This window comes from Mustela nivalis (genome assembly GCF_964662115.1).
Source record: "Mustela nivalis genome assembly, chromosome: 2".
Classification (NCBI taxonomy): Eukaryota; Metazoa; Chordata; class Mammalia; order Carnivora; family Mustelidae; genus Mustela; species Mustela nivalis.
This window is the reverse complement of record NC_139021.1, coordinates 139939185-139966819: the sequence shown is the minus strand read 5'-3', so window position 1 is coordinate 139966819 and position 27635 is coordinate 139939185. Positions and strand designations below refer to the sequence as shown.

At 44.7% G+C, this 27635-nt stretch overlaps 1 protein-coding gene across 10 annotated transcripts; it reads left to right on the top strand.

The window, feature by feature from the left end:
• The first annotated feature begins 204 nt into the window (after positions 1–204).
• Positions 205–27306, top strand: TMEM254 (transmembrane protein 254). 10 transcript variants are annotated; one of them, XR_014307688.1, is made up of 8 exons: positions 746–1223; positions 1339–1418; positions 2685–2788; positions 2975–3034; positions 12912–13063; positions 14460–14585; positions 23677–24085; positions 27218–27295. XR_014307688.1 is itself a non-coding variant. In XM_082718843.1 (5 exons), exons 1-5 carry the CDS (start codon positions 1124–1126, stop codon positions 6096–6098), a joined length of 465 nt encoding a protein of 154 aa, XP_082574969.1. In that variant the 5' UTR covers positions 727–1123; the 3' UTR covers positions 6099–7933. The 10 variants fall into 10 exon arrangements, 3 of the variants coding, with proteins under 3 accessions (XP_082574971.1, XP_082574970.1, XP_082574969.1); XR_014307687.1 differs by lacking the exon at positions 23677–24085 and having other exon boundaries at positions 27218–27306; XR_014307689.1 differs by lacking the exon at positions 27218–27295 and having other exon boundaries at positions 23677–24847.
• The last annotated feature ends 329 nt before the right edge of the window (positions 27307–27635 follow it).

Genomic DNA, 27635 nt, shown 5'->3' with positions numbered 1-27635 from the left:
ATCTATTCCAACACCTTTCTCCTAACCGCGGGAAAGTGCCACTCACAGAGGGGCGGGGGGGCGATGTCTCCCAGTCCGGCCGGCCGAGCCCAGCGAGCCCCGCTGCCGCCGTTCCCGAACCCGCTAGGGTCTTAGGGTCCGGGGAAGGAGGTGGGAGCCGGGAGCGGGGGGCGGGGAGGAGCGCCCGCCCGAGCCCCGCCCGCCTGCCCCACCCCCGCGCCGCGGAGCGCCCAGTCTCGCGTTCTCGGGGATGTGCCGCAACAATGGGGACGGCGGCGGGCGGTAAGGCGTACTTCCAGAGAGGCAGTCTGTTCTGGTTCACCGTCATCACCCTCTCCTTCGGGTATTACACGGTAAGGGCAGCTCCGGCGGAGCGCAGGCCGAGAGCAGCGAGCGGTCCCCGCGGCGTGGGACCCGCGTCCGCCGGCCGAGGGGTCGCGCAGGCGCAATCCGGCTCTGCGCGCCCGGAGCCCCGGGGGGAGACGGGGCCAGGCCCGGGAAGAAGACGCCGGCGCGCTCGTCCGCGCGTTCCGCCTCTGGCCGCCGTCCCGCGAAACCAGTTGTTCAGGCTTTCTCGGTAAGGGAGTGGGGGCGGGCACTGCTCCCCATCCCAAGACTCAGTAGGTCTTTCAAGATGGTGGTGACGAGGTCCGAGGTCGGCAGGCCTGCCGCCGCCTACTTCCGTCCGGCGAGACGTTTGCCTTCGCTGGTCACCGTCCTGGCACTGGGCTATTTCGCGGTGAGGCGTGCGGCTGGGGCGGCGCATCCCTTTCGGCCCGCCGGGCCCTCGCAGGGCGAGAGGCGCCCTAGGGGCGCGGTCTTGCGCTTGCGTCTGCGCCCCCGGCCGTGGCCTCGGTGACTAGCGTGGGCGGGAGGTCGGTGGGCTCGCGGGATGGTTTTGCTCTCGCGTCCTCTCCTTGGCGTCCTCGTCCCTCCGCGGTCACGACGACTCTACCGGGAGAGAGCGGCGTTGAGCGAGGGGGAAGTCACGCTGACAGGCTGCCGTGGGCCGGGTCGGGCAGGATCGGGCTTCCGAAGCGGAGTGTCGAGGCAGTTGGGATTGTTTGGAAAACGCGGTTAGAGCTGAAGGAGGGATAGGGCGTTTGTCAGTGTCCGGGCGTCGATGGGGAATGAAGAAGACGGGATCTCTGCGGAGAGGAGAAGCGACTTTTGTCCGGCTGACAGAGTTCGTTTAAAGGATGCTAGGGAAGACACCGGGAAAAGTAGGTTGGGAACCAAGTTGGGGACGTGAGCTAAGGGAAGGGAGGCTCATCTGTTGAGATCTTGACCAGGAGATCCTGGACACTGGGGCTTAGAAATGTGTTGTCGCGTCCACAGTGGTGGTTGCTGTCAGATCTGCTCACCTTGGCTCTGATGTCCTCACCCGTAAAATGGTGTTGAACTCAAGTGTTTCAGAGGTGCGTTTCTGTCCCACGATTCTGTGTTCCTGACTAGAAAATAGATGGAGTTAAGCTTTGGGGACTGCAAATTGGGATACCATGGAGCTGGCATTATTGGGATATTACGGAACACTGGATAGCATTCAATTTAGGATATTATGGAGCTGGCAGGTGCTGCCCATTCCATTCCTTTTGGTTTTGGAGGATGCAGTGGTATTTTATGCTTTCTTTAAATTTGCGATGCGTAAGACATAATGGGAGAAGGAGTGCAGCTCTTGGCTGAGATCTGAATGGGACAATAAATTTTGGACCTGTTGGCACTTAATTCTCAGAAATACCTCAGCTGGCAGAGATGACAATATAGAGACTAAGGGAAAGTTGCTCAGATGACAAAAACTAATGTGATTAAGTATTTGCTATTAGCACTTCACAAGCTTGAAGCTCTTATTTTCCAACTCTGTGAAGTGGATCATTCCCAGTTTTATTTTTTATTTATTTGTTTTAAAGATTATTTATTTATTTATTTGACAGAGAGGTCACAAGCAGGCAGAGAGACAGGAGGAAGCAGGCTCCCTGCTGAGCAGAGAGCCCCATGTGGGCCTCTATCCCAGGACCCTGAGATCATGACCTGAGCCGAAGGCAGAGGCTTAACCCACCGAGCCACCCAGGTGCCCTCATTCCCAGGTTTAGATGCAGAAGTGAAAGAAGGAAAAAGGATTCGAAATTAAATTAGCCATAGCTTCTGCGATGAAGAAACTATCCAGGGCACAGAAACCTAAAGTTTATTAACAATCTGTATAAAATAATATTTTGGGTGGAATTCACTAAGTATAGAAGTCATCTAGCCTGGGACGCCTGGGTGGCTCAGTTGGTTAAGCAGCTGCCTTCAGCTCAGGTCATGATCCCAGGGTCCTGGGATCCAGTCCCACATCGGGCTCCTTGCTCAGCAGGGAGCCTGCTTCTCCCTCTGCCTCTGCCTGCCATTCTGTCTGCCTGTGCTCGCTCCCCCTGCCCCTGATAAATAAATAAAATCTAAAAAAAAGAAGTCATCTAGCCTGGGCACTGAGTCTGATAATCATATAGCTTCCTCCCCATAAATCTCCCCCTGGAATAGCTTTTAGAAAACTGCAGAAGTGGAGAATGGAAGCACAGATGACTTAGTTCAGAGATTTTCATCTCTAGTTTCTTCTTGTAGAATCAGGATTATTTCATAGTCTCTTGGAAGTAAACATTTGCCAATTTAAGTGACTTAATAGGTATTTTGTGTTTCTGGTTCTCTTGCAGTGGGTTGTTTTCTGGCCCCAGAGTATCCCTTATCAGAGCCTCGGGCCCTTGGGCCTCTTCACTCAGTACTTGGTGGACCATCATCATTCCTTCCTGCACAATGGGTAAGAGGGCTCTGGAAATGGGATGTGGACTCTGCAGCTCAGTCGTGCTGTAGATCTAGAAGGCCTACACTTGCCTTAAGTTATGTGAGAGTGTTACTGGTTCACATTAAGGCACCTTTTTGAGGTTTCTGTGTTAGATTTCTCAGCAGATAACCATCACCTTAAACTAGGCTGACTTTGTTTCAGGTATTGGCTTGCCTGGCTGATTCACGTGGGAGAGTCCCTGTACGCCATGGTTTTGTGCAAGTAGGTGTTTTTAATAGCTCTTTATCGTTTTTCTCTTGGTATCTAATAAAAGCTGAGAGTAGCCACATTTAAATAATTCATGCGTTTGTAGGCCGAGAGCGTTCTCAGGGTAGAGTTGAATCTCCACACCTAATACTGAGCCTAGCCCGGAAGGAGTACTCTGTAACTGTTTAATGAATGGATTCATTTTGTTTGTGTTAGTTAATTAACTACTTAATTTAGATTATTTTTTCCTCATTAAAAACGAAATTCTCTGTATATTCTCCAACTATAGCAAAAGATTTGGAGGTTACCTTCTAGTTTGAAAAAGAGCCAGTGTATTGACGTAGGCCAGTGATTCTCAATCCTAGTTTCACAACTGACTCACCTGAGTAGGTGAGTCAGTTTTTGAAATAGACATGTCTGGTGTCCAGACCCAGAGATCCTGATTGGGGAGGCCTTGCCTCTGAAATGGGAATCTGTCATTTTTTCCCAGCTTCACAAATAACTCTGGGATGCACTGCAAGTTAGAAAAGCCTCCCAGCTCAACCCTGTTTGCAGGTGCCAATATAGGTTAATACTTTGTGAGGGTCCTAGGAAAGATTCTCTTGACATTAGTACTTCATGTAAGCCTGTGCAGACAGTCTAGCGACATGAAGAGGTGGTTATAGTAATGCCTATTACTTTGCAGTTAACTTCTGGTCAAGATGAACTGTGACCTCTATAACGGTTGTATTGCTTCTAAAAGGGAGAGATAAGATACTTCAGAACAGGGCACCTGGCCTGGGTGACTCAGTTGATTGAGCAACTACCTTTGGCTCCGGTCATGATCCCAGAGTCCTGGATCGAGTCCTGCATTGGGCTCCCAGCTCCATGGGGAGTCTGCTTCACCCTCTGACCTTCTCCCCTCTCATGCCCTCTCTCTCTCTCAAATAAATTAGATACTTCAGAACAACCATGTTTTTATAATAAAAGTAATATTTTTTTGAGTGCACACTATGCCAGACACTTGCTAAGTGCTTTTAAGAAATGATGTTACTCTATCTTCCTGTTTATCTCCCTAGGAGAGGAGCAGAAAGCAGCTTTGCTCCCTCTCCAGGTCCTCTCACCCTGTGGGTTGTTGTCTGCCTACCTAGCCCAGTTACTGGTATTGCCAGTCACTATTGGATATCCTCCAGTCAGTCCAGTCTATTTATTAAAAGCATAAACTGGTATGTAAGTCACCTTGTCTTTTCTCATCCAGCTGGGACTCAGGAGCCTGCTGTGGGGAAGAGAGTATAGTTGGTAGCTTCTCTCTCAGGCCCCCTCTTTTTTCTATTCGCTAGAAACAGCAGCTTGTGGCCCGCTGGGGTGGGAGCAGTTAGGGGAGACAGGGTCAGGCAGCTGGGAGCTATGGATGTTGCATACCCGGTGGTGGCTTTTTTTTTTCTCTAAGGGTCCTGGTGGAGTTTTGAGAAGCCAGCCATCATTAGAGATCCCCCTTCTGTAGTTCCCTTGATGGTTCCTTCAGATAGATGCCTCCTCCAACCTGCCATGGGCTGTTTCCTCTCTGGATCTCTGATTAGGGGGAGTTTTTCCCTCCCTCCCTCTTTTCTTCCTTCCTTCCTCCCTTCATTCCTTCCTTCCTTCCTTCCTCAGAGAGAGCAAGAGAGCACAAGCATGGGGAGCAGCAGAGGGAGAGGGGGAAGCAGGCTCCCTGCTGAGCAGGAAGCCCTCTTTCTCCATATCTGGACCAGTGAGTTTACCTCATTCATTTTCTTGGTGCGCAGTATTCTATGATGCCTTAGTGCATTTCACAAATCCACCCCCCCCCACAGACTTTTAGGTCTCTCATTTTTATTATTATAAGTAATACTATAAGAACATGAATTTCTCATACATCATGGCCCTTCCGTTGTTGCTGATTAAAGGAAAAGCTTTCAACATTTTGCCTTGTGTTTTTTCTAGGGTCATGCAGACCACCTCTGTCAGCATAAGGAAGTTCCATCATGTTTCTGATTTTGCTGAGAACTTATATTCAGAACAGAAGCATTTTTCAAATGCTTTTGCATTTATCAGTATGATCATATGATTTTTCTCCTTTAATCTGTTAGTACAGAAAATTGTATCATTTCTGCATGCATTGTTTTAAAATTTTGTTTTAAATTAGAAGTCATCCACATGAGACTTTATATACAGATGAGACTAGCAAGCCATTCACTATAGTTGGGTCATTTTCTTTTGAGCTTTGTTTTAAGTGGTTTAGCTTGAATGACTACAACAGGTGTTTATTATTACTACGTGCCAGCCTTTTACTAAGTATTTGTGTATGTTATTTCATAAATCATCTCAAAACTTGCTGAGATAAATACTGACATTCCTATTTTTCTTTCTTTTTCTTTTAAGATTTTTATTTATTTATTTGAAAGAGCACAAGGGCAGGGAAGGGGAGAAGCAGACTCCCAGCTGAATGGGGAGCCTGACGAGGAACTCAATCCCAGGACTCTGGGATCATGATCTGAGCTGAAGGCAGACACTTAACTGACTGAGCACCGATACTCCTGTGTTTCAGAGGAGGAAACAGATTCTGAGAGAGAATGAGTGACTTTCCCAGCGTCACAGCTAGTTGTTGACAAGCTAGAATTTACATTGGCTCTACCTTCAAGACACTTCCTCTAAAGCCATCCTGGTTCTGAAGCTTTTTTACTTTTTGCTCTTCAGAATCTCATGAGAAATGGTTTAATAATACCGTACCCTAGGCAGTAGCCACACTGCTAAATGCACATCCTAAAAGCACAAGAAAAATGAAAACAAACCGTGCAAGTTTAGAAGCTGGAGGAGAATGGCAAAATAAACCTAATGAAAGTACATAGAAGGAATACTTTTTTTTTTTTTTAATGGTAAACAGTAATCCTTATGAAACTGCAACATTAAAATTCTGGTGGCTAAGTTCTTTTTGTTTTGTTTTGTTTTGTTTTTTTTAAGGTCCAAAGGCATCACAGATGGTCGGGCTCAACTACTCTGGTTCCTACAAACTTTCCTCTTCGGGATAGCATCTCTCTCCATCTTGATAGCTTACAGACCAAAACGCCAGAAACAGACTTAAAGAAGATATTCAAAAGCTTTCTTTACACTATTGACGTTCAGCTTCACTGTTTTGGGGTGAGGAGGGGGATGCTGAGTTACTTATCTTCCTACTTTTCCAGAAATTTAAGACCCTCTAATCATTCATTATTCTTTCATATGCTCTGGTCAAGCGTGACTAAATGATAGGAAAGGATTTAAACTTTCCAGTTCTGTAGACTCACCTGTTTGGCCAAGGGCTTCCAGCTACCCTCTTGAGGTTCCTAGTCGTGTTCGTGCTCCTTGTGTCATCTGGTTTAAGCTTGTATTAAAACGGCTTCTTGGTATAACTTTGCTCCCACCTTCTGACCAAGACACCATACCCAGACTGCCACATCTTAGCTCTCCTTTCTCCCATTTTTTTCCACCTTTCTGAACCAAAACAGAGTGACATTTCCACAGCACGTCAATTCCACACACACTAGGCACCTAGGAAGCAGGATCTTATCCTCTCAAACTTCCATTTCTCACACACCAAGAAAGATAAGGAAGATAAGCAAGTGCGTGGCATGAGCCAGGCCCAGCAGTAACCTGGAGGCACAGAGGACACACTGGGTACCTAGAGGAAAGGATTGGAAATGCCTTCCCTGATCGAGCTAGCCAGAAGCCATCCTTCCCTCTGCATGGCCCTGAGGACACAGCACTCTGTGGTGTGCAGGGGTCTGATAGCCACTGCTAGATGACTCCTTCCAGTCAGGATCACATCTTAGCTTGATTTTTTTTTTTTTTTCAGCACCTGTCCCATTGCCTTACACACAGGTGTTCTGTCAGTGTTTTCTGAACCACAGACCGAAAACTGCATTAACTTTCCGTTTGTTCACTATCATTCCAGTTGTTCTATGAAAACTATAGAACCTACTTGGTGTATTCTCTTCTCATAGAAAAGCACAGGACTGCCCTTGACTGGTGGTGCCCCCTTTCTCAGGGTCCCTGGTAGGAAACCTGTGTCTTTTTCACACTTGCCTATTCTTAGTCATTTTCTCCAATCTCTGTAGCCTCTCCCTCCAGCTCTGCCTTACTCAAACACAGATGTTCCTGAGCTAGAAATTCAAACTGGAAGCTAGTGACTACCTCTCCCATTCACCTGAGTAGACCTTTTTAACTATTGACTGGTCAGGGCAGGAGGGTCACTGACTCTGTTCCCTGATCTTGGCAGGATGACTCTGTCACCTAGGAGCCACTAGGGTTGTTTCTTGGAGGACCACCTAGGCAGTCCCTAGTTCTGTAGGGACTAGACCGTATTTTCCTTCTATGATGCAGTAGGGCACATTTTCTATTTTAAGCAAACATTTATGAGAGCCCTTTGCCGCCAAAAGAGACCCCAAGTAAAAGTACAACCCTGAAACATTCTGGACTATGAATTGCTTTTGGGGGAGATGACTTTCTACAACTAAATTACAGTTTTTCCTGTTTCTCTTGTCATGAAGGGATTGCCTTTTGGTAGAGGAAAAAAAAATTTTTTTAAAGATTTTAGTTATTTGACAGAGCAGAAGCAGGGGGAGTGGGAGAGGGAGAAGCAGGCTCCCTGCTGAGCAGGGAGCCCAATACAGGGCTTAATCCCAGGACCCTGGGATCATGACCTGAGACAAAGGCAGACACTTAACCCACTGAGCCACCCAGGTGCCCTAAGAAGAAAATTTTTAGCCATCGAGTTAAACATCATGGAAATCCAACAGAGTTTTTAAAAGCATGGTCCTCTTGAAAAAGAAACAATAATGACAGTAATATGAATGAATGGTGACAGCAACACTATGGCAGATTATTGAGTGAAATGAATTAACTTGAATAAATTGCTGTGAATTGTCTTCTCTATTCAAATGCTTTTTTTGTATGTCCATTTTGTTATACTGTCCCTTGATTCTGCTTTTTTCTAAGTAGACTCTATTATGGAACTGTTTGTACAGTTCAGATATCAAGACGTTTTTTATTGATAAGGTAGCATGCCCTCACTGTAGAGCATGTGACCCTCGTTATGCTTAGAGAGCTGCCCCGAGCCCACTTCACTCCGCGCACACTGTCTCCTTTCATTGCAGCATTTGTCCTCCTTTCGTTTTCATTTTTATTTGTTGAGCACCTGATAAATCCATGCAGCAAGTGAGAGCAGTACTTTTACTTTTTAAATGCCAGAAGTATAAAATCCTATCACCTCATTTGGGGTATTATCATGGCTTACAGCAAAAAAGAATCTTAATGAGCAAATGGTGAGGGTCGTTTTATAGGCCCATAAACTGCATCACATCGAGGTGAAGTAAGTCATCACACAGAGTCCAGACTCCAGCTGGAGTCCATCTTTTGCAGCCCAGGAGTGTAGACGTTAAGTCTGTGAAGCAAAAAATGAACAGAAATGGAGACGTTGTCTTCGTACTGAAGCTGTAATGGGAATGTGGGAGAAACATCCTTGTTGAGTTCAAATGAGAAAAGGCCAGAGTCATCTCAGTGGAAGCAACTTAGGAAGGCAGACAAATTAAACTGTTTTCTTACCTCCTGCCCCTACCCTGGAGATGTCAGGAGCAGGTATAGTTTGGAAGAACAAAAAAGAAAAGACCGATGGAAAAACCCATGACTAATGACCTCAGCACTTCAATGGCAATAGGCTAGTGTGCAGTGTTTCCTTATAAACATCCCGCTTGTTCAGGACCCCATGCGAGCCACGTCTAAACATGACTTTTAAGCCAAGGTTTTAAAACAAGGCTTGGACTTAAGAGGTCATATTTCAGATACATAAAGAGGTTCTTGAACAAAACAACTTGCCATCTGAGAGCCCTACATATTTTTTTCTTAAAGATTTTATTTATTTATTTGACAGAGATCAAAAGTAGGCAGAGTTTGGCAGAGAGAGAGAGGGGAAGTAGGCTCCCCGCTGAGCAGAGAGCCACGATGCGGGGCTCGATCCCAGGACCCTGAGATCATGACCTGAGCTGAAGGCAGCGGCTTAATCCACTGAGCCACCCAGGTGCCCCTGAGAGCCCTACATATTTACGTGGAGGGTCTGAAAAGACAAAAGAGAAGTTGGAGAAACTGCCTTTGATAGAAATGTGTGGTCACATTTTTCATCTCTGTCTGGGCCCTTTCTGGAGCCTTGTTAATCAAAGTTCTTAGTTCAGCATAAATGTCAGTTATCTCATTCCCTTTTTGGCACAGGCAAAAAGTTGCTAGTAGGGTAGCCAAGTAATAAATTTATAAACATATGAGACCTCTCTACAAGTCAGAGTATCCACATCAAATTGGGAATGTTGGGCAGTGAGAAACTATAATTATTTCACACTTCTCTATGACGAAGAATCTATCCTGATCCCACAGTGGATGCTTGAAGATCCTACCCAAAATACTGTATTTGAAATTTCTTCTTAATAATTTTGTCAGAGCGAGAGAGCACAAGCAGGGGGAGCAGCAGGCAGAGGAAGAAGCAGGCTCCCTGCTGAGCAAGGAGCCCAGTGTGATACTCGATTCCAGGACCCTGGGATCATGACCTGAGCTGAAGGCAGATGTGTAACAGACTGAGCCATCCAAGTGCCCTCCCCCGCACCGTATTTGTAATTTCTATAAACATTTTAAGGTGGCTTCTAAACTTTCTTAATAGGATTGAATATATTCATTTGCCTCATTTTTGTTTGTAGTGAATCCTGAAGGTGGATTAGGGAAAATGCGTTTGGCACCCTAATGCTATTCAAGGAAATGTTCATGACAGTGTCATGGGTGGGAGAGTCTGCATTATATGCATGGAGATTTCAGTCCTTGGATGCCCCATGAAAAGATTTACATGGGTTTCCATGCTCCAATAAAGACAACCAGTGGGATAGTAGCAAGCACAAAGCAGTTTATTACAGCAAAGTGTGCTCTCAAGGTGGGAGAGCAGGCGGGTTCCTTGAAGTTGTTTTGAAATTGGATATTACTGGGTCTATCTGGGCTGCAAAGAGCTGTGAAGTACAGTGGGGTGGTCTCTATAGGAGGCTGCTTCCAGTCTTTTGGGAAACTCCTCCCATAGTTGGGTGGGGAAGTTTTTGACCCTGCAAGCTTGGTTCCAGAATGGTCTGGGGAGGCTTTCTCCTGGGGGAGCAGGGCTGTACCCGCAATGCAAGTGTATCATAATGAGTCTAGGGGTTACCTTGGGGCAGAAATGGAAGAGGAGAGCGCATGTTCTGCACCTGTGGCTCCTGATCTATCAAGCCCAAGGTCTTGGAAACCACAAGGTCAGGAGCTCAAGGCCTGAGCTCCCAGGCTTAAAATGTGTAGCATTTTTTTAAATCACCGCCCCTGCCTTCAGCTTCATTCCCCTTCAAGGACTTGGGATTCAGCTTCAGGGATGTTCCTTCCACTACTCAGATCTAGCTTTTCTCTAACAAAAGGACTTTTCACTTTTTCTTTGTACAAAGCTATTGCACGAGATGTTCCTAGTAAACAGAAATTAGTTAATGAAAATTGCCACTAAAATTTGAAATCTTGATGTTACTATAAATGAGGGTAATATCATCTATAATATAGAGAAGCATTCCCTAGGCCTCAAGCAACCCCACAGCACTAGTCATTAGTCTACACTGCACCATGAGACCCTCTCTAAGAAGAAAAAGAGAGGCTTAGTTAGCTTTTATATAAGGTTTCTAAGCATATCAAAGGGACAGGAAAAGGACTCATAAATACAGATTACTAATAAATATACTGAAAAATACAAAAGTATAATATATATTTATTACATTATTATTATATATCCACAAATATACTTTTTTAAGGATATTCTAAGAAAAAAGAAGGCAACAGGGAAAATTCAATCTTATTTATTCTTTATCTACCCTTTATTTACCTTTTTATTTACCCTTACCCATAACAGACATCATTAATTTTGATATAGCCCTCCTGTGTGTAATTTTGCAAATGAAAGTAAATACATATTTTTATTTTGCCTTTTCCTTAGGTGTCAGTTCTGCCAATAGATACCCACCTTGGAGTAGATTTTCCAGACAAAAACGGGCCAAGGCTCTTTCACAAAACACCTGACATAGGATTTGGGGGGCCCATCCCTGGGAAAGTGGTATATCGAGCTAAGAACAAAATTTTGAAAAACTTTCCACTTTCTAAGCCTCTAGAGTCCTCTAAAATCTCAATGAAATGAAACTGTTCCCCTGATATAACCTCAGAAAAACCCCAAGTTGGATTAATTTACTTTAACTTTCTTACTCCTGGGAAATGAAATCATCCAAAAAAAGACAAGATCTGATAAAGAAAATGCTCCTTGGGGCACCTGGGTGGCTCAGTGGGTTAAAGCCTCTGCCTTCGTCTCAGGTCATGATCCCCATTCTTGCAAAATGTCCATTGTTGTTTTGTGAGCAAGTATCTTTAATGTTAATTAATCATATTGTGAAATATTAGGACTTAAAGACCCAATCATGTTGCAATATGTCAATTACCACTAAAATCTGGCTTCTTGAGAAGGACTTCAAGGACAGTGTGAGTTTGGTAACTTAATCTGATTTTCATTTACTGTCTAACAATTTGCCAACAAGAGCTGAATTGCTAACATTCCACATTGCTCCCTTGGAAGGGGGAAAAAACTGTCTCCGATGCAGTGTGAGAAGCAGCTGGAACCTATCTGTCTGTGAATAAGACAGGTAACAACAGAAAAAGAAAGTCCAGGCTGGCCAACTAGCAGAGCTCAACTTGGATGCCTCCAAAAATCTACCTTAATTTTGCTCAATTTAGAATGGCATTAAACGACACAGGATATGAGCCGAAATTATGCTTGAAGTCCACTCATAAAGAATGCTGGAAGGAGCTGCCAAAATTTTCAGCGGGACACCCCACTCATCTCACATTAAGGAGAAACTGAGTGCTTGTGAGGCAAAGTGACCACCAGTGTCAACCAGCCAATTTGAGGGCAGACCTAGGTCCCTGAATCCTCCGTATTTCAACAAAGCTGCCTGCCAGCACTGTTGGGTGAAAGGTCCAAAGTCTTGTCTGTGTCAGTCAGTCAACAGCATGTCAGTCAACAGCATGCCTCACTGCCCAAATATTTTACACATATTGTCCAAGAATGGTGCATAAAGAGAATTATTTCCATCCCCGTTAGCTGCCCTAAACCCCCACATCCTGCCTATGGGATGAGTGCCTGCCTTTGATACTGTCCCCATAGCAATGTACAAACACTGCGAACACTCTGCAGACCTAGGGGTTTTCTTGCCATTGATGGAAGATGCAGCAATAATATGTTGCATATGTGGAAGGAATGGGGGCATTTATAGCATTGACCAACCTTTCACTCTTGGCGGGCTTGCTAGGCTTATGCTCTGGGTATTACAGAACATTTCCTAGGAAACTGAAAATAAATATATTATGGAATTCAGTGTTCTGTGTGTCACTAGTGTTGTCCTGGTGGCCTGTCACGCCTGTTGCAAAACACACTGTTGGCTACAGGCCTAAATTCCTTAAGGGGTCCCATGATATCCTTTGAAACTGCGGGGATCTCACAGAATGGCTTCTATCTTGATAATAATAAGAGCAAATGTTCATTGAACTCTTCCTGAGAGCCAGGAATTGTGTTTAGAGCCTTGCTTGCATTCTTTCCTTTAAACCTCACTAACCCTTAGGAAGTAGGCGCTGCTCCCATTTTCCCAGTTAGCAAACTGGGACCTAATGAAATTGTGTAGCTCTCTAACAGAGCAAGGGCGTGACAGAACCGGGAATCAAGCCTGGATCCCTCCAAGTCCGAAGCCTATGCTTGTAATGCGCGTTCATGGCCCTTTGTTTCTGGATGACCGACGTAAACGTAGCATAAAATCATTCCTTGGTGTTAATCTGTTCACAGTGAAGTATACGGCTCCATGAAATACATATTCAAAATGGACTCCACCATCTAATTCCTTAGCTGGAAATTTTCCATCTGTACTTCAAGCAAGCGATCCATTTGAAATATCTCTTTGCAATGGCATCGAGTAGGAAAGACATTTCCATCTGAACGTGAGTCTGACCAAGGACTGGCTGGAAGGCCCTGGGAGACAACCCCAAACAGGTCAGCCGTAATCAGGACACCCAGACCAGGGGAGCAGGGGGAGCAGGGAGGTAAATGGACACTGGCCTTCGTGGCCTGTGAGCCAGAGACCAGGCATCTTCAAGCAGGATCAAGGTGGAGATTAAGAGACCACTGGGGCTAGAGGGGGCAGGGCAACCAAAAGGGTGTCCCCAGGAATAGAGCGAAGCGGAATCATCTCTGTGATACTGAGGCAGGGGGAGGGGATTGTCTTGCAGAATGTAGCAAGGACAACTTGGCCTTCATCATTTAGTTCCAAAATAATTCTTATCCTGGGATCAGTGAGCCTTTAATATTGCCTGGGATCTGAAGAGGCTGCGCAAACAGAGAGCCTGGGGCCTCCAGGAATCGTTCTTTGGGGAGGGTGGGAGGCACTGGTGGATTCGACACCAAGGCTCTCAGATGCACTAAGGAAAATGGAGTTGGTAAGTCCAGAAGGCAGAAGAGGGTAGCAGCTGCCAAATTACTATACTGAACAAATCATTTCATCTCTAGAACCTGGGTTTCCTCTTGAGATGATTAAACTGGATGACTTATAAGTTTCCAGCTTTAAAATTCCTTAAAATTCCAGAAGCACTATTCAGTAGTGGAACAATTTACTTGGATAAGCAGTGAGTTCCCCATCAATGGTAGTATTCAAGAAGAGTAAGAATAGCCCCTTGTCTGGTATGGCCCTAGAGAGAATTCCTACATTAGGTAGGAAATTAAGATTTAACTTTGAGTAATAAAAACAATAATAATAATATTAATTATTATTGGTTAGGTAACATGTGCCCAGCACTGTTCCAAGCATTACACATATCTTATCTCGGGTATTATTAGCATTCCCATTTTGCAGAGGACACTCAGACCAGAGATCGCAAGTTGCTTCCCAGAGATCTCACGTCTAGAAAGAGGCAGAGCCGACATGGCGAAAACACGTGGCTCTGACTCCCCCGCATCTTAACCGCCACCCCTCATTTTGCCTTCAGCCTCTGTGGCTGCTGGGATAGGCATGCCTTCCCCAGCCTGGGTTGTGAGTGTGAGGTGATGCAGTGCCTCCCGCTGGAGTGGGGTGGAATGGGGACGGCGGGCTTGCCAACAAGGCTGCTTTCCCAGGCCTTGCTGTGGCGGAGAGCAGGAAGGAGCGACCATCATGCTGGGAACCTCAGATGGTCTGGGCCCCTCGCACCCACCACCTTCCTTCACAGAGGGGAAGATAATGCCCTGACGGTGAGCTAACGATCCAGATTCACACAGCAAGTAAGATGCAGAGCTGGGAAACCAGCTGCCTTGTGTCCTGCCTTCCAGGCCAGTGCTTGACGTTTTGTTTGATTTTGTTTTTAGGGAAGCAGGTTACTGTGGGGGCTCACATACGTCACTGACAGTCCCTCTGTTCTGAGATCCAAAGAGACATATTTTCTCATGAGGGCGCACGGATCAACCACAGCAACCTGGGGATTCACCAGCCTGGTAATTATTTAAAGTTCAGTTTCTGCCTATTGTAAAAATTCTTACCTAATCTTGCTCCCTTACAACCAAATCACCTCTCTTACTGAGCCTGAATCACCATTTCTGCTTTGAGGCAAATCTCCTTACTAAGAATGACCCACAATGACATATTCCTGCCTACCATGCTTTGGCCCCAGCCATCAGGCCACCAGAATTCTCCCTAGTCCTTACCTGCTGGGGCTGGGACTTCCTGCTCACCGGCAGCCCTGAGGGGACAGCCATCGCTGGAACACTAAGTCTACAAACTACATTTATACCTCATTTGGAAACCTGTGACCCGCTCTCCCATTTAAGCTTCACAACACACAAATTCCTCAATATATTTTAGGCTCATAAGGGAATAAAAATTTCATAAAGTTTCATAAAAAAAAAAATCTGTGATGGGTAGGAACAGTTTAAAATTCTCCCCTCATCTACCCTTTCAGTCCTAGGGAACTGAGTTAAAAGCAGAATTATTCCAGGGCAAAGATTCTTGCCTATACTCTCTTCTTCCTTCTTGTTTCCCTCCCTCCTTTCCTTCCTTCCTTCCTTCCTTTTTATGTTCTCTTAGTTCAGTGGTTTTCAAATTTGGGGTACAAAATTCTCAATTTCATTATGATTTAAAGAGTGCCCAAGGCCTGTGTAACTTTAGGTCACAAGCTGGCTTAAGGACCAGCCCTTTAGTAAGTGCCCTTCAGGAGCCTGGAGCACATCCACAGTCAAGAGCAGGCTTTGCAGTCCACAGAGACCTTGGGCAGGTTTTTTATCCCTTCTTAATCCCATTTGTAAAATGGGGATGGTGATGGGACTCCCTCACGGGAAATGTTTTGGTGAAGGGGGCATTAGTAGGTCTGGGTGTCTGTGCCCTGATCTCTGGCACCTGCTGCATGTCCCTCCTCACCCTCAGATGAACTTAGAGACTTTGTCAGCATCACCCCCAACTGGTGTCACCTGCCCTTCAAGCCCAGGGACTGTGCCCAGTGCCCCAAAGCCAGGGCCGAAGCCCTGTTCTCCATTGCTCTGTGAACCAGGGAACTCTCAGAGTTTAGGGAGACAGGGCTCAGTCCCCCCTTTGCTCTCCCAAGATGCTTTCTTTTTGCAAAAGTAAGTCTTGGATGTGATTCCATGCTGGCATATGTAGATAGAGTTCATTCATTGAAACATTTCCTTAGAATACCATATACCATTTTTGGACGTTTGTTTCATTTTCTAAGGACTAGATTCCTGGAAGTAGAATTGCAGAGTTAATGTGCACATTTAACATTGCTGTCGACATTGGCACATGGACCTCCACGAATGTACAAATCTACATTCCTGCCAACAGAATATGAGACTTACAATCTGATATAAAGGCAGAGCCATCGGGAGAACTAAATCTGAGCAATGGGTCAGTACTAGACCCATCCGAGCTGGAAAGGATGAGACTTCTGCCCAGAGGGTGGGAGGAAAGGCTCCCTCCTTCATTCTGAGGATGGGCAGAATGGGAGCATCCCCCCAGCAGCTCACGGTGACATAGAATGGATTACTTAGGAACCCAGGGTTGGAGGATGCTTTCCACTGTTGCAAAGGGAGAACAAAAACCTTTATCTCAATTCTGCAGCAAGAGGATCACAGCCTTTGGTACTCAGTCCCTTTTGGATCGAGGACCCCTTTTAGGATTTGATAAAAGCATGGAAGCTATGCCCTGAGTACACACACATTCCCACCCCTACATGTACATGCAACTTTGCATATAATTTCAAAGAGCTAATCCCAAATCTCAATGTGCATGAGACACCATGCAGAAAGCCCAAATTGACCTTCTGAAGGCTATTCTAATCCTCCCAAACAAGGCCATCATCACCTGCTAGTGCCAGCTGTCCCACAGCAGCTCACAGGTTCATAAGTTAGTCCACCTGAGCTCAGCAGAGACCAACGGAAGAACCACTCAGCTGAGCCCAGCCTACACTGGTAAACAGCAGAATCATGAGCTCAAGAATATTTGATGTTTAAACCATCATTAAGGGGCGCCTGGGTGGCTCAGTGGGTTAAGCCACGCCTTCGGCTCAGGTCATGATCTCAGGGTCCTGGGATCGAGTCCCGCATCGGGCTCTCTGCCCAGCGGGGAGCCTGCTTCCCTCTCTTTCTCTCTCTCTGCCTGCCTCTCCATCTACTTGTGATCTCTCTCTGTGTCAAAGAAAGAAAGAAAGAAAGAAAGAAAGAAAGAAAGAAAGAAAAAAAAAATCATCATTAAGTGTGGAGATGGTTTATTATAAAGTGAAAGCTAACTGATGCTGTCTCCCTGAAGAACACTTGGGAATGCTATGGGGGACACAAAAGAAGACTGGAACAAATGCAAAGATGTTCTATGCTCTTGAGTAGGAAGAATCAAGATCCTGGAGATGTCAATTTCCCCTAAATTATTCTATAAATTTAATAAGCTACAAAGGAAATACAAATGGGAACTTTTGATAATCAGAAGAGCTGATTCTAAAGTTCCTATAGGAAAATAAAGTCAAGAAGAATCAGGGGAAAATCTAGAAGAGAAGAGGAAGAGTAACTGTCCCTATCAGATATTACAATACATTACAAAGTTTCAGTAATGAAAAGCAGGCTCACAAATTAACAACATATCAGATAAACAGAATAGGAAATCCAGAAACATATCGAAGTTTATAGAGGAGTTTGATATATCCTGAAGATGACCTTTTAAATCAGTAAAGGAAACAAGTGTTGTTCAATTAATGTCACTGGGGAAACTAGATAGTCATCTGAAAAAATACAAGATTAGGTAATCACATTTACCTCAAGATTCCAATGTAAAAAAAAAAAAAAAAGAAACCATGAAGAATTAGAAAAAAAAAAGAATCTATGTGCGTGTTTTTTTTTTAAATAAAAACAACCCCACAACATTTGCTGTCATCTGATAATAACACAAAGGTAATCAAAACAATATGAACGAGTGTTTTCGAACTATACTTCCAACTAAGGACAACCCCAAAGAAAAACCCTGTTTGCCTTCTTGAGAATCTCTCACTTCATCCATCATTTCTAGTTGGAGATACTTTCAAGCAGGGTAGTATTACCTCTTTTAGCATGATCCGACCCAGTTGTTTCTCGACTTTGTTTTTGGAATGAATCTCTTCTGCATCATCTAATACGAAGTTCATATATTCATCAAAACCAATGGTATGGTCCTCTATCTGAACATTTACTTGCTTGTAAAGCCACACCTGAATCCGAGATCTATTTTGCAAGTATCTGAAGATGAGGTTGATGGGCTGCACCTCACCTTCCACCCTTTATGGGCCCAACCATGGTATGCCATGGGGAAACCTGACAAAGAGCACACTCTGGTGTAGTTTTTTAAAGGCTTGGAGTGGGAAAGGTTTGTCTAATTATGATATAAAACACAAAAGTCGGGCGCCTGGGTGGCTCAGTGGGTTAAAGCCTCTGCCTTCAGCTCAGGTCGTGATCCCAGCATCCTGGGATCGAGCCCCGAAACAGGCTCTCTGCTTGTCAGGGAGCCTGCTTCCTCCTCTCTCTCTGCCTGCCTCTCTGCCTACTTGTGATCTCTGTCTGTCAAATAAATATATGGGAACTTTAAAAAACACACACACAAAAGTCATAAAAAGATATTAAATAGAAATAGTGGTAAATTGTATTATGTAGAATTTCTAAATTCTATGTTAAAATTACCATAAGCAGACTGAAAAAACAATCATGAAACTGGGATAAACATGTGCAGTTCATATCATAGACAAAGGTGAACTTCCTTAATATATAAAGAACTCCCACAATTCAATAAGAAAAAGCTTTACAGGGGCACCTGGGTGGCTCAGTGGGTTAAGCCGCTGCCTTCGGCTCAGGTCATGATCTCAGGGTCCTGGGATCAAGTCCCGCATCGGGCTCTCTGCTCAGCAGGGAGCCTGCTTCCTTCTCTCTCTCTCTCTGCCTGCCTCTCAGTGTACTTGTAATTTCTCTCTGTCAAATAAATAAATAAAATCTTTAAAAAAAAAAAGAAAAAAAAGAAAAAGCTTTACAACACAATAGAAAAAGGAGTAAATGATATGGCTACCTAGGTCACAGAAAAGGAAATACAAATGGCTCTGGATTTTTTTTTAAAGGACTATTTATTTATTTGAGACAGAGAAAGAAAGAGATCATGCATGGGTTGGGGGAGGAGCAGAGGGAAAGGGACAAGCAAACTCTGCACTGAGCTGGGAGCCCACCGTGGATCTTGATCTCTGGACCCTGAGATCCTGACCTGAGCCAAAACCAAGAGTCAGATGTTCAACCAACTGAGCCACCCAGGCACTACAGTTCTAGATATTTTAAAAGATACTCAACCTCACTCATAATAAAAGAAATTCAGGTTAAAATTAGCCTCAGAAAATAGTTTCCCATCTATGATATTGAGGAAGATATCTAAGAGTTTTATAATATACTCATGGGAGCTTGTGTGAGGAAAAGGCACTTTTACACGCTGCTGATGTGAGTGTATGCTGGAGTCACTTCTGTAAATCAGTTTGGCATTATCAAACAAAATGGCAATGCATATAGTCTCAGAAACCCGAAATACAGATATATTCTGATACATGCAAATAATGTGTGGACAGGGTTTTTCACTGCAGCATTATTTGTGATAGGATATAATAAAATCTTATGCAGCTGTAAAAGAAAAAAGTTCTTTTATGTGCTGAAATAGATCTCTAAAAAGTAAGTGGAAATAAAGTGTACAAATATGCTAACATTGGTAATGAAACAATGTATGCATGTTTATTTGCTTATATATGAATAAAAAATAACTCTTGATATGTATACAGGAGCATGGATTTTTATTCTGCTTGTGTGTGCTTTTTCTTAAACTTACATATATTTACTCATCAAATAAGCTAGCACTGTCTTACATGTTTAAATTCGTAAGTGCAAATCCGTGTTTAACAAAAATTATATTGTTAGGCTGATGAATTTTATTTTCAGAGTTATATTTTGTAGTGTATTGTCTTGAAAATAATTTCTAGGATCTTTAGGCAACTTAAAACCTTGCACTGATTGATTTGATTAGTGTCTGTTCACTGGATATGTAGATTATTTCTAAGCAAAATGGGATACCGAGACGTGCATCCTAAGCATAATTCTATATACTTTTGCTTCTTTTTCTATATGCTACAGATAGCCTATATCTTTGTGTCTTTTAATGAATGTATTCATTTTTGCCACTTGGAAAAACTGTACTATAGGCCATGCATGTGGTGGCAGAAAATTGTATTTGTGTCCTTGTGAATTCCGTTTGTCTGCTACAATGCTAATGGGGGACAGTGGACCTTCACGAGTATTCCAACCTCTGGTTTTCTCTGCGAAACAGAAGCTGCTTTGCTTAAAAGTTATAATCAATGAGCATGACTGACTCTATGCTTAAGAGCAATAGTTTTAGAGGAATGCAATCGTGTATGCTTCTGTTTTACCAGGAAAAGAGTAGTTTTTTCCTAAAAGAGCAATATTTACATTGGTTTGGGGGGGGTTGTTTGTTTGTTTTTGGTTTGCTTGTTTGGTGACACTCCCTTGTATTCTTCAAGGATACTGAGGACACCCACCGGCCTTTTTTGTGGGTTATAGCTAGTGATATTTATTGTCTTGGAAACTGAAACTGAAAAAAAAAAAGGTTAATCCTTATTTAGTAATTCATTTGAAAATAGCAAAAATGAATGTGTTGCAAGTTAATAGCATCTTAGCAGTGTTACAAAATTAGTTCTGACCTCATGGGTCCTCTGAGATCAATCCTAAAGCGTCAGTGTATTGTAAAATATGAAAGAGCGTAATGAAAGACTTAAAATGAATTTTGTTTGCCTTGGTTTAAAACGCCTGAGTCGGAGACACTATGAAATGTGTTTAAAATATTAGAAAAATTTGCTTAATGTTGATGGCCCCGTTTTCTTGGTTTCCTGTTTTATTGTTGCCCATGATATAAAGCATTATTTTTTTCCCCATGTGATCTTCCTAGAGAGCAGAGACTCCAAGTTTTATCAGAATAATTATATGACTTTTACGTTGATTTTATTATGACTTCTATTATTTAAGAAAACCAGGTTTCTTGCTTAGGAGAGAGCTACAGTGCTTTACAGTTATGTCATTTTCTTTAGTGTCATTTTCAAGTAGGTAGACAAATATTACTTGTCAGGTGCCCATGAGCCTACCTTAGTAGTGTTTCAAACTCCTCCTGGATTCTGGCCTTCCTCAAATCAATCCTAAATGTAAAACAAAGTGAAATCGTAAGGATATCCGAGACCTCCCAGAAAGCCCAAGGAAGATCACGAGAGATTTGTTACTTCGCCTTATAAAAAGAGAGGTGCCAGAAACAATTAGATGTGTTTGATGTGATACTATGGACGGTTACGTGGGAAGAGATGAATTGTTTTTGATGGGAAGGGGAGGAAACCGTAGGAAATTTTCTTTCAGTGGAAAACTATGCATTGCCTGTAACACCCTGTTCTGCATGTTGGTTTTGATTCCAAGAATTGCTGTTTTGCAATTTTATAAAATGGAGGTGACTGATAGCAATGAAATGTAATTCTTGTCTCTAGATGTTCACATTCTGTCCTGACGAGAAGAAGTTCCCACTCTGGAAGAAGCTGGTTTTGCTTTCATTCATGCATTTGTTTCAGTATTCTTTTACTTCTATACACTTGTGCTTTTAAACTTCTCCTTTGAACCAATTATAATCAGCCTTGTTCCCTTATTGAATCAGTGAAATGAAATCTTGAACATGTTTGTGTTATACCTGTTAGTGAGACACCATTTCCCCTTTAAAAAAAAAAAAATGTAGGGGCGCTTGGGTGGCTCAGTCATTAAGCATCTGCCTTTGGCTCAGGTCATGGTCCCAGGGTGCTGGGATCGAGACCTGCGTTGGGCTCCCTGCTCCTAGGGAAGCCTGCTTCTCTCTCTCCCACTCCCCCTTCTTGTGTTCCTACTCAATGTCTCTCTCTGTCAAATAAATAAAATCTTTTGTAAAAAAGTATCTTTTAGGGATGCCTGGGTGGCTCAGTGGGTTAAAGCCTCTGCTTTCGGCTCAGGTCATGATCTCAGGGTCCTGGGATCGAGCCCCGCAGTGGGCTCTCTGCTCAGCAGGGAGCCTGCTTCCTCCTCTCTCTCTGCCTGCCCCTCTGCCTACTTGTAATCTCTGTCAAATAAATAAATAAAATCTTTAAAAAAAAAAAGTATCTTTTAATAATGCATAAAACAGAAGCCCTGATCATTACAATTCATTACAAAAATGGTAGCCTGGGGCATTAGAGTTTAGTTCTTTCCCTAGTCCTCCTTGAGAACATCTACAAGGCACCTGAAAGATCAGTAACTGACATTGACCTTTACTGAGGTAACCTGGCCCATCCCAGCAAGGGGTAGCCTTGGGCAAGTCAATTCCTTTTCCTACACCTCCCCACCCTTCTAGCTGGGTGGGCCTAAAATAATCCCTTCCCACCCTACACCCTCAGCTGGACCTGGATCAAGGGTCCGGGCCCTGAACCCAGGTAAGTCTAGACCTCAGCGTGCAGCTTGGGCGGGGGCAGAATGGAGTTGATAAAGGTCAATACCAATTTGCATGATCTTTCAGTTACAGCTCACAGCCTTTCTCCACTAGGATTAAGAGAATACAGTTGGAGTCAGTGCAGGTCAGCTCCCGGGCTGTGATTATTGATATCATCATTGTTAATATTCAACTTCTCCCCACCCCCATTTATCTCCCTATACTCAGCAATTTTACCATGTCCTTACATCTCCTATCTGGGAAGATTCAGGACTGCATGCAAGAAAGGGAGCAGAACTAAAAACAAAACAAAAAAAAAATTTTTTTTTTAAAGATTTTATTTATTTGACTGAGAGAGATCACAAGTAGGCAGAAAGGCAGGCAGAGAGAGAGAGGGAAGCAGGCTCCCTGCTGAGCAAAGAGCTCCATGGGGGACTTGATCCTAGGACCCTGAGATCATGACCCAAGCCGCAAACCCACTGAGCCACCCAGGCACCACCCCCACCCCCCACCGCTTTCTGCCCTGCGACGGAGACATCCACGTCCCTATCTCATTGCTTCGCTTCCTCTCACCTTGGCTTCCGTGCCGCTGGGCTAGCAGCCCCCTCCAACTATGTGGAGAGGATGTGGCCCGGCTCACCCAGCCCAGAGCACTCTCCTGGACCACACCTGGCCTGTGCAGAGACAAGGAGGCTTTGTGTAACCCAGCTCCAACACTTGTAGCCACTGAGGCCCTTTCCACTGGGCTGAGAGATGGCCAGCCCCCATTTCCTGTGTCCCTTGGCCCCTTGCCTTGGGTGTGCGCTAGGAGAGCAAGCATCTGCCCAGCTCCCCTCCCTTCCTCCCCCACAACACATCACAGTAGGAAGCCCATGCATTCTGCAACGTGGTCTGCGGAAGCGAGGGCTCCCTGGGAGCAAATGCCCACATTTCTACATGGGACCTGTGTGACCTTGGGTCACCTCTTAACTTCTCTCCTCACTTTGAGGATCGTGACACAAAGGGCCAGGTTGATGGGAAATCTTGAATGAAAAGACTCTGCAAGTTACAGTCCTTCACTTGCATGGGATGCCATGGGTGTTTCCCCCCAATTACCAAGAACTTGCCCCTCTGAACCCCCAAACGCCCCCCCCCCCATTTGCCCTTTACTCACCTCCACCTAGACTTCTAACTACCTACTTACTGGCGTGGGGCCTGAGAGTCAAGAGGCCTGATATGACTTAAAAGCATGGATTTTAGAATCAGATCTACCTGGCTTCTGACCCGGGGTCGGCCCCACTCTGACCTTGACCAAGCATATCTTATTAGAAAAATGGAGGTAAGCATACGCACCATATAGGTTTATTGGCACAAGGATTAAATGAGAAAACCCATGGACAGCCTTTGCTTAAGACCAGGTTCCAAGGAGGTCAGCAAGTAACAGAGTAAGAAGACACAATGACACACATTGTCATTTGCCCAGCTGACCTCCAACTTGCCTTGAGGCCTGGCATAGGGTCCACGTGTTTCCCTAGTTCCTGGCACTGATGCCAATTTACCCCATTTTTAATCATTTTTTATCATTTCCAGAGAATGTTGGAAGGAGGATATTAACAAACTGTGTAATATCATGTAGCCCAGAAGTTTTCCTGTGCGTGTTTTGGCTGATTTCTGTTGGTATGTGGAACTAAACTGATTTCCAGACACCCATCTCGGTCCAGCCAGTTCACGCAGTAACTCACATCGTCCTGCTTCTGCTGGATTTTCTAAGAAAGCAATGGACCCTTCGACTATTAGCAAGCTTTGTCGCCTTCAGAATACCTCTTCATTTGTGCTTCATTGCATGGATCACACTGCGCATAAATAGTGACTACAGTTGGGTCTTTTTTTTTTTTTTTTCCATTGCATGGAGCTCAGTGCAGGGTTTGAACTCACAACCCTGAGATCAAGATCTGAGCTGAGACCAAGAGTCCAACGCTAAATCGACCGAGCCACCCAGGTGCCCCGTGGTTTCGTCTTTACCTTATCCCTAGCCTAACAGGGAACTCCTCCCCTCTCTCCCTTGGGTATGTGTGAACTGCTCATGTGAAGCAAACGTGGCTAACCTGTTAAGGAAATGTCCCTTTACTTCCTTTATTTCTACCTCTCAGAATTTGTTGTTGTGTTTTAGTCTGGGATAGCTGTTTAATTTCATCAAATAATAGTGTTTCAGTACTTGTTGAAATGATAAGGTTCTTTTATTTTTCCTTCTTTGACCTTATGACAGACATGATGGCTAGAGATTTTTCCGGAACTCTACTTGGGAATGAATAGCTCTCTTATTTTATAGTCAGATTAGTGGCTATGCAAGAAGGTGTGTTAGGATATTTAGATGCCCATGTGGGGAAAAAAAAAATTAAGTTTGAATCTTTCTTTGCAACCACATAAAAATTCTAGATGGGTCAGATTATACCTTAAGAAATGCTCTATGCTAGTTGGCAAAAATATTGGAAAATATTTTTGTAGTCTTGATGTGAGAATCATAAACAAGTTGTAAAACCCAGAAGCCATAAAAGAACAGACTGAGAGACTTGGCTACCTCAATATCTAAAACGTCTTTATGATGAAAGACACCACAAAGAAAGTTAAAGACAGAGGAAGAATGGAAGGAAACATTGCCAACACACATCACATGCACGGGATTAATAATCAGAATATGTAAAAGGAGGGAAAAGAGAAAAAAATATTTGACTAAGCAAATAAAGCTCAACTTCATTCATAATATATAGGATGTAATGAAAACAAGGTCACAATTTTCGTCTTCAAATTTTCAAATTTTAAAGAAATAAATATCCAGCGTTGGAGAATGTGCCTGGCTGGAACATCTGGGGCTTTGGCGCCCCCCTCCAGAAGTATTTTATGTCAATGGCGCCCCCTGCAGCACGGCTCCAACATTAATTAGGAGGGAATTCAGTGGGGCAACCCCTGCACCCCACCCCTGGGGTGTGGGGGGTGTGGGGTGGGGAGCAGGACTCAGTGCCTATCTCCTCCCTTGGAGGTCAGTAAGAGTTTTTGGCATATCCACCAAAATGTCAAACTCCCTCTGCCTCGACAATTCTTTTTAGGAATCCAGCTTTCAGAAACACATGAGTGTGTGACGTACATAGAGATATATACAAAAGGATTTCCATTGAAGCCGCTTTCTATTGGGGGGAAAAGGAAGCAAACCATCAACAGAGGATTGTCTGGACAGATACTGGTGTGTCCATTCATGAGATACGTGGCAACTCCTCAAAGGAATGGCGTGAATTTATGTGTACTAACAGAATGACCTTCAACATTAAATATCATGCTTAAGATGAATATGAATGAGAAAGAAAATCCCCAAAATACCTATTATTCCATCCCACGTATATATATTAGTGGGCGAAAATGCGTAGACCAGGAACTGGAAGTCCGCCACGCTGGGGGAGCTGGACTGGACTAGCTGGGCCCAGGGCTGGGGGACTGGTGAAAGGGAGGAGTTTCAGGCTTTACTCCGCATGCTTTATTCCTTCGTGACTCTACAACCACGAGAAAGTATAGCGTATGTGTAGTTTTCTTTGCAGATAAAAAATATTAAGAATCCCTGTGGGTTCAGTTTTTCTTTGACAACTTCTCACCTGGCTGAGCTACTGAGGAGTGTTCTACTGAGTGTGAGACATTGTTGCCATTCTAAAAAATGTCTTTCTGAGCTGATTCTCTGGGCCTCCTTATTTATCCCCAGGAGAGTTTTAGATCCAGGTCCGCTAGGTAAGCCCAGGAATCTCGGTGCCTGTGGCTATTCTCTGGAGGAGGAAGTGAGGAGTGACAGTCCCTGGCTAGGGTGGTGGCTGTAGAGGGCAACTGCACAGCCATAGGCAGGAACCCAGAAGGCGGTGAGGTGGCCTGCACCTGCAAGGGTTCCAGGGAGCCCCGGTTGGGGATGCCTGGTGGATAAGGGTCTGCACTAGTGGATGAGAGGGGTGAAGCCAGCCACTCAGAACTCTGCAGCGCAGAAGGTATGGCTGTAGCTTCCAGTTTTTGTTTACACTAACAGTTAACTTATTATTTCTTTTTGCACATTTTGCGTGGGGTAGTGTTCAACAATTGTGTTCTAAACTGGAGGGGACATGGAGATGTGAAGTTCACTGAAAAACTCACCCACCTCTTATTCTGGGTTTGCTTAGATGCGGAAAGAAAATCCGGCCCTCAGGGACCAAGTGTAAATCTATCCTTATGGAAGGGCTGGCACGCAGAGGTGGGAGAACTGGATTCACATCCAGCCTCCGCATTTACCAGCTACGTGACTATGGGCAAGGTTCTTAACATCTCAGAGCTTCCGTGTCCTGATCTACAGGAGGGATATAGGAGGCACCCTTCACAGAGTTGCAGTGAAGACCAGAGAGGTTGTCTGTGTGGAAGTAAATCATCAAAGCTGAGCTGCGGTTTATTAATCTGACCACACTTCTAGACCGTTAACCCCTGGAGGCAGACATAGGCGATGTTGAGAATTACTTCTCTGCTTCCTCCTCCAGGCTTTATCTAACACTATCTAGTACAGAGCTTAACTATTTGCTGAGCACTGTGATTCTGACTTTTTTAAGGATTTTTAAAAAATTTATTTATTTGACAGAGGGAGAGCACAAGCAGGGGGAGCTGCGGGCAGAGAGGGAGGGAGAAGCAGGCTCTCCTCCAGGGTCATGACCTCAGTGGAAGGCAGAGGCTTAACTGACTGAGCCACCCAGGCACCCCATGATTCAGATTGGGGCTCTGGGTCTTTCCTAGCCTTCAAGCCATTTTACAAGTGTGTAAATTGTAGAGAGCAATTAAAATAATTCTCATGTACAGATATTCAAATGATTCCTGTTACAGGTTCAGTTACGGTGTGTATGTGTGTGTGTGTGTGTCTGTGTGTGTGTAAGAAGCCAGCTTGTGTGTGTGTGTGTCTGTGTAAGAAGCCAGCTTCACCTCCGCCCTTCCTTGCCAATGTTCCAGATGTGTGTCTGTTCTTCCGACTGGTTGTCACTTCTTTCTGGTTCCCTCGTGATCAGTGAGCTAAAGAAAATCTTGAGCATATACTCATTTTATATCTGAATAAAAGTCACGATTTTCCTTTTTTTTTTTTTTTTAGTATCTTTTAACATTGCTGGGACCCCATTAGCAGAAAAGAAGTTTCTGTAAAAGTCAGACACCACCCCTGCGTCCCTCTCTCAGGGCCAGACACCGTCCGATGGAATTAATGACCTGTCCGTCGGTGGACGGAGAAAAGCTTCCACACTCGGTGTCCTCGGGGTGCAGGTTCGTGGGCCAGCGCTGCGAGTGGAGGACTTCAGTGTCCGGGTCTGTGAAATGGGCTTCTGAGCCCCTGGGGCTGGGAGCGGCGGCCCAGAGCCCAGCCCACGCCCCCTACCGCTCTCCCGCGCCCCGGGGCGTGGCGGGGGAGGCGGCTGGAGAGGCGCCCAGGCTGGCACGCCGGCCCCTCCGCCCCGCGGGGTCTCCGGAGGGGGCGGATCGCGCGAGCCGGAGAGCCCGGAGCCGCCCAGGAATCT